At 37.7% G+C, this 14,437-nt stretch overlaps 1 protein-coding gene across 1 annotated transcript in view; it reads right to left on the minus strand.

The window, feature by feature from the left end:
* The window catches only part of NCOA2 (nuclear receptor coactivator 2), a gene marked incomplete at its 5' end in the record, with an annotated part of 73,736 nt that overhangs the window by 37,409 nt on the left and 21,890 nt on the right, over positions 1 to 14,437 (minus strand). Inside the window, 6 exon segments of the mRNA NM_001323218.1 lie at positions 1,555 to 1,702; positions 5,068 to 5,208; positions 5,309 to 5,410; positions 6,250 to 6,435; positions 7,716 to 7,893; positions 12,490 to 12,593. Of these exon segments, the coding sequence (NP_001310147.1) occupies positions 1,555 to 1,702; positions 5,068 to 5,208; positions 5,309 to 5,410; positions 6,250 to 6,435; positions 7,716 to 7,893; positions 12,490 to 12,593 (859 nt within the window).

A 14,437-nucleotide genomic window follows, 5' to 3' on the forward strand; every position in this document is an offset into this window, starting at 1 on the left:
TACGCAGATAGGTTATAATTTCAAACTCACTCCCTTTAATGTATATCTTTCCTCTACAATTCAGCAAGAGCTAACTTCCAAAACAGAGGAATCTCATCTCAAACAAATACATACTTTGCAAGACAGCTGTAGACAGCTGTTTGATGGAGCTTTGGAAATCTATGAGCTAGCCCCAGCAAAGGCTGGAGCAGGCTATTTGCCCACCAAGTTCATAGCAGAAAAAAAGAAGTTTAAAAAGTCACATTTCTATACTGCCAGAGTATTTCGAGACTGCTCCAAAAAAGCATGTGAGCCAAAACAACTACTGGACGCCACTACAGAATGGGAATAGGCTGTTAGCAATCCAATCTTGCACGGACATTCAGAAAAAGAGAGGAAGGGGAAGTAAAAATCACGTATACAGGCTGAAATTTGTATTTTAAGGATTAAGGGTGTAAGATGGAGGAAACAGAAAAGAGACACATATCCAAAAGAAATACCCTCATGAGTGCATTTAGATTTTGCTTCTCTCCTCAGTAGATAATTATTAGCTTACAGGAAGATGCAAAATTCTTTTTACTTCCGCGCTAAAGCTGAAAACAGAAAAGTAAGACCTGTTCCCAAATGCTAGAAGCTACAGAAGAGCTACAGGTAAGTAGATGAGGAAGAAAAAAAAAAAACATTCTGATAAAACATGAATTAACTCTGGACTTCCAAAACCAAATGTTAATGGGATATTCCTAGTATATATTTTTAGCTGCATTAAGAACATTCCTAAGAAGAGGTAAAACTTCCCATTTTGTTAAAGCATGAGAAGTGCTAAACAGATTTCAGACAGCTTTTGGTCCGATCAGTTTCAAAATCTACCGCCTCCATAAAATGATTTCAGTTTTAATCCTTATTTATTTTCTTTTTCTCAAAAAAGAAGTGATGCTGTGGTTACACAAAAACAGCACAGCAATTAAAATCAGCAATTGCGATTTGAAACAAATTCTGACCATTCAAAAAATGACCATTCAGATTTTATGCTGAATTTCTGAGGTCCGTGATAATCTATTTATTTGACTGACAGTAGTGGCATTTCTCAGAACTGGGAAGTAAAACCCCCTACTCTGTGCACCAAAGAAAGGGAAAGACAACAAATGAGGAGAGACAGGGAGTTAAACTATGCACTTTGTCTAGAATACAGTTCTAAAAATCATAATTTAACCCTCCAACGTTTTAGAACTTTACATCTGGAAAGTTTCCCTATTAAACAAAATACAGGAAATTAAAATACTGAAATAAGAACAAGAAATTAAATACATTTTTTTCTGTTTAATGGAAGATCTTAATGTGAAAATCCAGCATGTGGCTTGTAATACTGAATATTTTCCTTGTAATACTTGTAATCTTTTCCTGCTGTAATATTGGAAGAGTCTTCTCCTACTGCAAGTTGATTTCAAAAAACCTATTTTGCATTCATGCTATCAGTTATAGGCATAGCTGAACACCCATCAGCCTATTTGCACTGTCAACTTTGTATTTTCCCTCTCCCCCTGCAAAGTGTGGGTGGGACAAACAAGGGAGAGTTACCTGTGAAGCATATGCAAGGAGATGACGAGCTGAGGTTCACTAGTAGTCTGAGAACGGATGAGTTTGCTCTTGGTTTGGGCAGAAACTATAGTGCCATCCGACAAGGAAAACCGATAAACAGGACTAAATGCTAGTCCCTGCCTCAGCACTGCAAGCAAGCAAAACAACAGAGGCAATTAATGAGAAATGATGAGACAGATAGCTTAGTCACTCATGTTCTAAATCCATCAACGCTGATACCACAGACATCACGTCGTCTTTCAGAAAAAAAAAAACAGAGGAATAATTTAGAAAAGAAATACAAGTGATAATGCATATAAAATAAAGAAGCCCACGTACTGTAGAGGGATCAAAGGAAAACTTATGAAGAGTGACAGCAGTAATAGGGCAGATATTATGAAATACAAATTATTTCAGGAGTGGGTCAAGAAGTCCTTGATGTCCATATTGCTTTCCATCAAACGTGTTTCCAACTCCCTTTGTTGCTCATACATTTTTTCATCTGTATCGCCTACATCAAGATGATTAATGCAAGTGCCTTTAGTTTCCAGATCATCTTTTTCCATTAGTGTCTACCTTCTCCTCCTTATTGCCTGCTTGAATTATCTTACAGCAGTTACTCTCAATAATTCTTTAATTTAAAAACTACATAAATCTCTTACATAGGAACAATTAGAAATAAGAACAGCTGGAATCATAAATTACTACTTTTTAAAGGAATAATACAAAAAAATGTGAGTGACAAAGTTACAAACACTGTTAACTAAACTGGAATCGAGTCTGTTATCCTCCTCCACTGTTAGACTGGACCGCATTTCAGTATTCTGCAGCCCTTAAGGTTTCAGTGTAAATCTGAACTTCACCGAATTAAATTCTTTAACTCCTGTAACCCTCTGTGACATTTCTTTAATTAAAATGGGAAATCATGTTAGGAAAAAGCAAATTTTAATGGATTCTACTGTTAGCACTTTGCCATCAGTGAAACAAGCCTCATCATTTCCAAAGTTCAAAGGCTCCGTTACATTAGGATCGCAGGTATGGCAGGATGGAAATACTAATTCTAAGTCAGAATGCTCATATAGTTGATCAGGGAAAAAGGGGGAGTAAAGCACTACAAAAACCTTTAATTTCCTTTTTTTTTTTCATACAGACACATTTTCTGTCTTTTTTTTTTTTTAATTATAATTATTATCTGATCTTCATTTCATTCCTTTTTTGTTATTGCTGTTGTTGTTGTTGATGCTTTGTTATTCTTCCTATAACAATGAAATGACAGTTTTCCAAGCGTGGCTTTATTAAATACCCTTTGCTACAGAGCTACCAGGTTTTCAGACTTGCAGGATGCATTGTGATTGCTTTTCTTCCCTGTCCTTCCACTGCTATATATTGTTCTGCAAGGTTTCAAAGTATTATTTAGGCAGTGAGAAAACAGGAAGCACAATTTAAACAACCAGAGGGGGTTTTCAGAGTAAAAATGTAAAGAAAAACAAAAACCTACAACTGGGAAACAATACAGAGCAAAATTTCACTGTTAGGTATGTCATTGTTTCAGTTTAACCTTTGGGCACCAGAAGGTCCAAAGCTCTTAACTTTAGCATATACCACATCAGGAAATTCCAATACTCAATGCCAACAGGATACAAGTGAAATCTCTACTTAAATCATTTTCCAAGCTAATTCTTTAAGCAAACAAGAATGTTTCCGTATTCCTCTTGAGGAAATGCTATTTTTCTGACTGTGGCCAATAAAAACTTGCCATATATTTTGCCCTTTTTACTGAGAGTTAACTCAAAAGGTTTGTGTTTTCCTCTTGTTTATTGAGCTAATGTTGATTTTTTTTTTCCCACTGTAACACTGAATTACATGTAGAAGACTGCTACGTTATTTGCCTCTATTCCCAAACCATAATAAAAAATTAAGAGTCAAAAAAAAAAACCCCAACAAACCAACAAAAAAAGCAAGGAGTTCCTCTGTCAAATGGAAAGATGCTCTGGCCCAAAATATGCCTTTTCTATACCACAGGACATGGGAAGTAAACATTTTAGCCATTATTCATCTCTATTGCTAGATCTTTTGCAGCAAAACAATTCTAGAGTTTTTTTCACCTCCTCTTACCACTTACTCTCTTCACTTCCACAAGAAGAATCCCCTCATTTCAACAGACTTTACAGTTTATATGACTGTCCTAAGCCTCTCCCGCAAAATGATGCAGTTTAAACTCCCAAATGTATGTTTTTTATCAGTTTGCACAGAACTGAGAGAGGAGGCACTCAAACCTCAACACTGAGTTTAAGAGGTGTTAATCCAGTCTGGAATCCTTTGAAGAGGACTGCAGTAAGACATGGCTGGATGCCACAACAGAAACACCTAAATCACATCTTTACAGACGGATCCATACCTGAAACTACTCTCTAAATCCTTACTTACTACAGCTTCAATTGCACACTACCTCATTCAGCTCTGCCTGAATTCACAGTGTAAGTTTGTGTATATACACTCCAAAAGCTGTAATATAAAATACCACCCTATTTTTGAGACAACAAATTTTGAACGTGAAGATTTCGTGAAAGCACAACTTATTAAAGAATACTTAACTAAAACTGCATGATTAAAGGAATAAACGTGCTTGTGTATGTATTCAGTGGAATAATTTGAGATTCCAATTACATTTCGGTTTCCAACACAGCATACCCGTTGTTTAATGACCATGGCAATCATTTGTTACAGGCCACCTGAAAATCCTGTTCTACAAACATGAGCCAAAGACCGATGCCCCTTTCACTGGAAATGTTCCAGTTATTTTCCACTGTTTTTGAGAGTATTTTCCCGTGGTTTACAAAGGAATTTTTTGTTTAGAGATGTGATGTTAGAATTAGCAGTGACAGAAATTTATGAAATAAATAATATAATAATTCCCACCCAGTGACTACAGCAGAAACCTCATGGGGAGCCTGTCACAATATATTACTCTCCTACAGTTTACTTCCATAATCTTGACTGAGTAGAAGTGCTTGTGGTGAATCCTATAATGCTTATCAGCTAGATACAATACAACAATGCAGGGCTCCCGACAGTATGAGTGCTGCATCTTTGATAATCCACAGTGAGCATTTCTCACAGGAAATGTGACAGTCCATTTATTTATTTATTTTTTTTATTCATTTTTGCAGTGAAATGGAATGCAGGTCAATGAACTCGTCGTGTAAGCTGAGATTCTGAAGCACACCGTGTAGTGAATGGGAAGACAACATGTAAAGGGCTTGCATTCTACAATAACTGTAGCAGTTTCATGATACAAAGCCACCTCCAATGTGGCACAGTTAAAATAAGAAGAGTAAAACAAATAAGGTGCAAAACCTTTCTAGAGAGAGCCATTAGTGTGTTAGGAAAATCAGTTTGAAAAAGTGACTGCCAGAAGCTTGACTGTTCCATGCAGACATAACAAAGAGAACACAATTAATAGATATAAATGGCAGTTTAAACTCGGAAAGTGCTAAAAATATGAAAACTAACCTTCCTGGTGGTGCCTTTTGGCAAAAGATATTTCTCCCTCATGCTGCGAATGGAACCTCTGAATACATCTTCTCACCAAATCTTCCCAGCCAGGTTTCATAGCTGCTCGCATGCTACTAGTATCCAGTGAAGTTATTTTGCCTGAGATTAGATAAAACATTTATAACAGCAATTTCTCCTTTAAAGAAACAAACCAACCAACCAACCCAAGATATATAAAAGAACTTCTCTTTCACAGTACCCTGTAGATCCTGGCGGGTAGTAAAGCTCTCTGACGAAGGAAGAAGAGGCCTTTCCTTCATCGGAGCTCTTCTTGCAACACAAATCAAGCAAGACTGCAAATCTTAAAGAAAAAAAAAAAGTTACTTTAGCTATTTGTATAAATAAGGAAGGTTTCATTTCCAGAACGAATTCAGAAGTACTTTCAACATGCTGTTTGATTATTTTTCAACGAAGAGTAGTACTGCACAGCAATGCAAAGATACTCAGTGGCTTTACGTCTTCATTATCTCCGAGGATATTAAACACCACAGGAATGTGTGCTCATTTTCTTTTAAAGTAAGAAAAGATTATTCAAGGGCTGTACTGTGGCCCACAGTTATTGGCACATGCTTATGCTACCTCTAGTAGCTCAGCCGCTTGGAGGATAAGCATACACAGAGAACACATTTCTTCAACACTTTTCTTAAACATTCTCCAAATGCTTGCTGTCCATGAGGTAACAGCTTCAAGATAAACCATTTTTACTTATCTGAATGCTTAAAATACAGTGTAAGGGAATGTACCTGCTGAAGTAATAAGACAAATAAGGTAACAGAAATGATGAACCACACCAGACTCTGCATTCTGAGAACTCAAAAAATTGCCAATTTAAACTTCCTCCCAGTCAGAGTCATTATTCTTACAACTACAGAGGTATAAAACCAGGATACCTTACTCATGTAAACAGAGCTCCTCGCAACTTAAGCTAAACAAATTGGGTACATGTTATGGTATACACTCATAATCCAAGACAAAAGTAAACTTACATAGTTAAGTGAAAAAGGGAAAGTGTACAACTTTTCTATTTCTCATGATTCAGAGGAGGCTGGTTTACCGACTGCACCAAAACTGCTATCCCATAACTATCTCAGATAGCATGGAAAGAGAAAGCCCTAAGATAAAATGGAAAGCGGTAAGTACCTTCACCGTCCTCCTTGAAGGAATTTGGTTGAGAAACAGCAAAGCACTGCATAGTTTCATATTTCTGATGTGCTTCCTGATTATCATGGCCTTCTTCAGAATCAGCAAGCGGTTTTACAAGCATCCGACAGTTGAAGGTATGGCTATTACGCCTAGGAGTGTCACCAGACCAAGATCCCCCATTCACTGAGCAAAGCAAAGATCATATAGTGAGATAAACTTGGCAGCAGTCCTTTCTGCAGCTTATCCACAGGAAATTAATCAAGGTGCTTTGTAAACAGATCAGGAAACAAGCTGATTTAACAACAACAATCTACTTTTAATACTAGGGCCCAGACCAGCACGTAATAAGGTAATTATAATATTCCCATATTTTATAAACATTGCTGTCTAAGTTATACAGGTATCGTATCCTTTCCAAACAACTGATAATGGCAGCAGTAGAAAAGCAGAGTAAAATTCTCACCATTCAAGCATGTAAAAGTAATAGACTAGAATGAAAACTCTACTGGGAAAATATGCTAGCTAATATGCCCAGAAGAAAAAAGGTAGGATGTAGGAGCTGTCTGTTGAGTTTAAAACTTATGGATACAAAAGAGACAGAAATAGCATATAAGAACCAGTGTCCAGATAAGAAATAGGAGGAAAATAAACTCACATGCATTCTATAAAGACAAGACGTAATGCAAGCAGGAATGTATTGAAATGCACAGGCTCAGCTACAACGGGAAAGATTGAGGGGATGAGAATTACCTGCTAAACCTCAACACAGAACTTAACGTAAGTAAAAAAAGAAACAAAATCCTGCCATGTATAAATACAGGTACTGGACATCAGTCAAAACAAATTAATGTAATACTGCATAAAGAAATAGCAGGGTCATATTTAAAATACTCTTCACTCCCCCCTGTAGTCATAAAATGCAATAAAGGCAGTAATTTATGGGGTTTAGACATTAGAAGTGCTACATTTTCAATTCCATGAGGGTTTAGAAGCAAAGTCATGAAATGCTGAAGTGAATTACATAATACTTCTTAAGCCGCTGTGAGTAAATGAGGAGCGCTGTACTGACTTTCTCTTTCTGTGCATCTCCTCCAAAAAATTACAATGTTACAACCAATATTAATCTGTATGCAAAAAATGGCTGCAACTAACAAAAACTGGTTTTGAAAGATAAGCTTAAATATCAGTGAAATAAAAAGTCTAACATAAGGTATTTTTTGATTTTGCAGAAGACATCCCCATTTTATTTGGACAGTTTTAGGGTGGGCTAAACACTGCCTTTTTGTGTTTCACTTCTGAGAAAAATATAAATCATTCATACAGCTGATACAATACTTTAAGAAGAAATAATGTATATGATGAAGCCATAAGTAGTGAAAGGACATTAACTAAGTTATGCAAATGCTGATTTACAAAATCAAAGTTAAATAAGTAAAGGTATGATAAGAGGAAAACATTTATACCTAAAGATTTGGGCAGCAGGATTTTAACAAATTCATTGTGGTCCCCTACATGCAGGATGCTATATATGCTTGTGTTCATCAGCTCTTCTTGGTTGTACCTTAAGTACTGCGTCACATTCTCCGAAACAAACACAACGTTACCTTCTGGGTTCACTACAAAGAAGAACCCATCCAGGGCCTGAGAGGAAAACAAAAAGACAGAGAGAGAGAGGAAGGGGTTGGGTGGAGAGAGAAACACCACATCAAATGATCAGATTGACAAAAAGATACACAAAAAATAAATAGTTTCTTCAGAAGACATCTTGATCTTTCTGAATCCATCCCAGTTCTTACATTCTTATCATAGCAAAGTACATGTTTCATACTGAGCACCTCATCTTACTTATAATACTCATATTACTATATTTACATACGCCATCAAACTAGTTTAAAAGCACAGGACAGATGCTTAACTCTCACTATAATGAAAACCACACATGAAAACAAATGCATAAACCCAGTCAAACAAAATAGAACAAAAGAAGATGCTGCAACCTTACTGCCTGCCTATGAAGTAGGAAACCTGTACTAGAAGCCAGTTCTGCCAAACCTAGAGCCTGTTCATTCTTCTTTCAACACAGGGAGACTGGTGCTGAAGCTCAGGAAGTCTGTGCAGGACTTGCTGACACAAGGCAGTAAGTAGGGCTCCCTTGACATCTCCAGCAAGGTATCTACAGAGCAGTAGGCCCCAAGCAGCCACAAAGGCAAGACCCATAGGGTTAAAAAGGAAGGAAAAGGGAGCCCAGCCTGCCCTGCAGATGACAGCAGGTTGTGGTGGTGCAAAGAGGATCCCACACTTTCAGTTCCTGCTCACAAGACTGTTTTCTTTTTCTTACTTGACACCAGTTTAATTTCATCTTTTCAGCTCAGCTCCACGGTATTTTATATGACTTACATTTTCTGAGCAGAAGCGTCTAAATAAGGCATTTCTTACACTGTGCTGATGGCTACTGCTCTTATCTCTTTTGACAGTGACAACCTGGCTAAAGGAGTCTTTCACATATACCTGCTGTGTGCTATCTGAAACCTAACTCAGATATTACTTCACTCCTGCCTGTAAGGATAAAGTAAAAATCTGAGTATCAGGAAAATCTTCTCATTCAAACTTTCTTTTTCTTAAGATGCAAGTGTGACTGTGCAAGCTAGAAACATTTTAGGGTATGTACCACTAACCATTAGTCATATGAGCAGATAAGGGGGATTTAAACTTAGAACACAAAAAGCTTTTGATCTAAGCATTCATCTACCAAAACTACCCTGCAGCTTTGCCTGACTTTTTCACTGCTCTAGAAGGTAGAGGGAAATCAGCCTTTTCAATCTCAAACCCACAAACACTATATCACATCTTCAGCAACAGAAGCAAATCTGTAAAACTGGTAAACAGTGATTTATCAGATTTTGAAGCGAGTGTGTCCATATTAAACCTGAACTCAGTTCTCTGCAAAACAGCCTAACAAGGAGGAGTGGCCACAGCAAGTGCATATAGGCACGTAGTATTTACTGATATGACCCAACTTCCACTTGATACAACTTCCACATTGGTGTTAACAGGCAGTTCTTATATTCTCAGGCTACAGATACCTCTGAAAAATACTGAGGGTTAGTAAGCTGACCCAGACAGTGCAGAAGAGGAAGCCAAGGAATGATCTTATTTCTGTCCCCAGCCACCCCACCTGAGGGACAAAGAGAAGACAGCCAGGCTCTGTTCAGGGGTTCACTGTGGAAGAGCAAGACACAACAGCAACAGGCTGCAACATAGGGATCTTCACAGAGATACAAGCAAAATAAATTATCATGAAGGTGCTCAGACATGGGAAGTGTCTGTTCAAAGGCTGTGAAATCTGCTTCCCCAAAGACACTGGCCCTATGCTATCTGCTCAAGCTGGACCCACTCTGTGAGGAGCAGATACTTTTCTTCTAAATGGAGATAATTGTCAGAAATTCAAATCTGTAACTTTGCTTTTTGTTGTTGCTGTTTTGCTTCTGATTGTCCTTGGTTCCTTCTGCTAATTCACTTCGTGCAGTGAGCTCCTTCCTTTCCATGGGTTTTCATAACATCCATGCTATTTTCCCACTGACTAGTACTTGGTTTAACTACTAACAATTTACAAGATTCAATTAATGTAGGCTCTCATGTTATTTTCTATCAGAGTCTCTGTTACAGATTAGTATCTTAAACTGCATTTCACTGCTGCTTGAAGCTGAGGGAAGAAAAACCTCTTTGGCTTAGTTGCCTCCACACCACAGCAACCCCCTCCTTCAGCAGCACTTCTGAGGATATCAAGAGCTGGACTTGGGAGCTCAGCTGGCTGAAAAGGAGTGTAGGAACAGAAAAATTATATGCTGGCCACATCAGTCCCCTGCACTGGCCCACCATGAAACCACATGGCTTTTAGAGCTGGCAGAAGGGTGTGGGTTTGGCTGAACCATTCTGCTTGGCCATAGTCCACACATACATCAATTCAAAGGGACTGTGAAATCAAAGCCAGAGCAGATGTTTATCGCAGTCATAAGAAGACTTTCAAAGGCAGAGAGGGCAAGAAAGTGATTATTAGTTACTGGCATCCCATTATAACCCTCAGTTTTCCCTACTGTTTCCTCCTACAGTACCTTCTTTGCCAAGGAAGTGCTTTGGGCTGCTTCCTCACAGCTGCTACTGAGCAACATGGGCAGGGGAATACGCCCTATGGGCCAGCCTCCCATTTCTTTCTGTTCAGAGGTAAAGCCACCATAAAAGGATTTTTTAGGTAAGCAGTAGGCTTTTGAGCAAAGTAGTGCACCAAGCCACTTAAATATTTCTGAAGCTTCTATTTTTGCAATGATTTCTTAATTCTGTATTCTACCACAATAACCAACAAGAACAATATCGAAGACCAGCACACTTTTCTTTAGAGCTATTGGTACAGTGGGGGAACAAATAATAGGCAATATGCTGGAAAAGAAAACAAGAACAGATATTATTTGAGATGATATACTGGAACAGAGAATAAATTTGTGTTCTTTTTGAGCTCTTGCCAGCTCTCTCTTGACTATTTTTCACACACTTTCCATATCTACTTTTCTGCTTTAACCAAGAAATATGTTAAAATATTCCTCAGAGGCAGCTGTGTGATGAATTTTACTCACTTTCTTCGGCTAGTTGGAGGATTCTTCAGTTTTATTATTTAATAAAACAGACAATTATGTTTCTAAACCAAATCAAGTCAGAAAGCGTTCATCAGTGCTGCCATTTTTATGACTATATGGCAATGGAGGAAGAGTAGATTTTTCAAGAGGTTGTATAAAGGAGTTTTGTAAAGATGAAATCACTTAATTGCATTTCCTTAAAGAGATAAAAACCCCCAAAAACTATCTGTAGTCTTTTCACAGCAAATGTGTAACAACTTTCAGTCCTTTTAAGTTTCTTATTACCAGAGGAACACAGTTTATTAATTTAGTTCCACAATCTTTCATTGTTAATATGCAATGGCTTTACTGTGAAGGAAAAATAAATGGAATAAATGAACAGAAGGGTGATTTTCTTTGTGATGTCTGCTGCAGTAACCAATCATCTCAGACAAGCTAGGAAAGATCATTTTATCCTTATTTTCCCTGAGACTAAAACAGGTCCTCACGATTACATTAATGGAACTTAAAGATAAAATTTAACATGGCGATGTAAGAGAGGAATGTTTAACTATGATAGCAAAAGTAACAACATTCAATTCAGTAAGCGTGTATAATAAATATGAAATTAATTATTCAATGGCTCCAGCTTTTCAAAGCGGAATGTTTTCCCTTTGACCTGTCTAATCTTCCTTATATTTAGTAGGATGATTTTGGAGCCTTTATTTCTTAAATGATACAGAAAACTGTATTTTCCTCAAACAAATTGGGAAAGATACTACAAATACTTAAAAGCAATAAAACATGCACCCTGCTATTGCAACATTTCGAAATGACAGAATAATTATACTTCAGCCAAAGTTTTTTCCTCTAGTGAGATTCAGGACTCGTGTTTTATTTTATCTGAAGTAGTGCTTATTCTTCTTACAGATAAAGCCTGAAGTCAGATCAGGAATAAACAATTTGCAAGTGAGCTTATGCAGATAAAGCACCAAAGGACAGCAACATACGACACAAAGATCCCAGACAGTGTACCTACACAACATTACCAATACTGCATTTAGAAGCCAGGTTTTAATCATGCACCCTTTTTGGTTATGAAAATAACAGCTAGAATCAGGCAGAAATCTTTACTAAATGAACTGAAATACATATCCTGTAAAGCTCTCCTAGATTACTTTACTGCTCCAGAGGGAAAAGAGTAAAGCTGGAAATGCTGGGATAATAAATCATGAAAACTGTACAGCAATGACATGCAATTTTAAAGGAAGCATTATTCATGTGAGTTCTACTGTATCTGTAAGTCAATGTTCAGGTACAGCAGCTCTCCCAAATTTGTCATGGTTCAGCATGAATAAAACACACACATACCAACCCCGAGACTGTATAATAAAGGTACTGAATCATCTCTTTCTCTCCCCACCCTGAGTTAAGGAGAATTTCAGTACTGAACCCAGCAGAAGTACGTTGCTGCTCATCAGTCCCATAATCCTAAATAGTCAGAATGGTTTGCATTGCTTGACCATTCTTATACAGCAGCCTCCAACTGCATTACTTCATTTCATTTACACTGCTCTTCATCCAAGAGGGTGCAGAACTGGCTTAAATAAAGGAATTTTGTGCTCTTCACCTCAAGCATCATTGGTCCAAGTGCATCCTTGTCGATGACACTCTGACCCGTAGATGACACATCTGCTTTTTGCACTTCATCTTCATTAGCTGCTGCTGCTTTTTCTGCAATAGAGAAAACTATGCATTAAATGACAGAGAAGTACTAATCAAGGGACAGAAAGAGAACACAGAAAAATCAAGACTACATATGAAAGTTACAGTGTAACAGTACTGAATATGAGATCGAAAGTTCTCCCATTATGATTCAACAGAAATATAACCATCACATTTGCTTCTCAGTTGTGAAGTCTGAAGACACAAAGTAAATCCTTTCTGTTTTTTCTCTGCCGAACATTCTAAACTACAAACAGAACTCAGGGCACTGACAAGGACTCCTTACAGAGATGCAGTGAGTATCAGCCAGGAACAAGGCGTGTTAAGAACTAATATCACAGTGTATGCAGAGCTCACAGCTGCACAACTTTCTATGATCACTGTATTTAGAAGGAAGAGCCCAAGCCTGCAATCAGCTGTTTGAATACTGTTTAATAGTGGTCTGGTTTCTGTTCCCGGGCCTCTTCTCACATTTTTACTATCACATTGTTTTCACACCATTTTACCAGTATGCTATTAGAAGTACCGACACATTCAGGTGCTGCACTTGAAAATTACAAGCAAGAATGATTTCAGGTTTCTGGACTATAATGTTACACATCGCAATACGTAATACACAGTATCACAGATCATACCCTACTCCAAATGTAAGGGACATTCATACACACAATTTTCAAGTAAAGAGGGCTTATAATTCCTAGTAGGCAATGGACCATATTATTTTTTTCCATTCTAGGAGTGATATCAACATTTAAGAGATTAAATAATAAAAGTAACAACAGCACTATGCTAAATCTATATTCTATGTACATCTTAAGTTAAAGAAATGAGAGTTTTTCTTTCTCATTCTCTACACAGAACAACTTTCTTTTGTTTTTCAAGTAATTATATTAAAGGCCTACGCTAAAATCTAGAGCAATCAATGATTGATTTTTAATATTATGAAATATATTATTTTAATAATCATGAAATCCCATGGAAAGTACAATAATAAGTTTTTAATAGCCATTCTACAATCTTAAGTCATTGACCAAGAGACCGAATAAATGAAGACTTGTAGGAATTCCATGTGCAGACGGATCAATGTGTCCCTGCAAACTCACACTTGGTGAAAAGGATTATCAGGTTCAAACCCCCTTGCCACAGGCAGGGCCACCAACCTCCAGATATATCACTAGACCAGGCTGCCCAGGGCCCCACCCAACCTGGCCTTGAACACCTCCAGAGATGGGGCATCCACAGCTTCTCTGGGCAGCCTGTGCCAGCACCTCACCACTCTCTCTGTTCATATACAATATTACACCATTGTGAATAACGAGGAACCAAGCTTTGTGAAGAGGCGCTATTAAGACTTGCATAATTTAAATCATTAAGATTACAACACTCAGATAGAAATAAATGCTAGAAATAAACATATTTCCTTTCTCTGGCAATTAACTGATCAGGATCTCTGCTTCTGGTTTGCACTGAGGATAGAAGTGTGCCTTTTTCTTTTGGCAAAAGGCAGAGATTGGGGGTAAGGAAAAAAAGTTGAACAGTCCTCCACACATAACAATATAGCAAAGTTGGCACCACATGACGATACAGTTCTCAAAATACGTTCTAAAAATTGTAAACAGATTCTAAAAGGTTCCAAAAATAGGGCTGAGCTTTTAATAAAGTCAGCAGTGATACTTGTTTCCCATCTGTTCCTGGTATCATAAAGTGATCCCTGGTTTCACACTGCAAAATACTATAGTGGATACGGATACCATCTCCCTGCTTTCATTCCCTCACTGCTGCAGCCATTGATAGCATCTTGACTACCAGGGAGCAAAGGATTATCCTGCATGCACTGTGATACAGGGACTGCA

Source organism: Coturnix japonica, chromosome 2 (genome assembly GCF_001577835.2).
Source record: "Coturnix japonica isolate 7356 chromosome 2, Coturnix japonica 2.1, whole genome shotgun sequence".
Classification (NCBI taxonomy): Eukaryota; Metazoa; Chordata; class Aves; order Galliformes; family Phasianidae; genus Coturnix; species Coturnix japonica.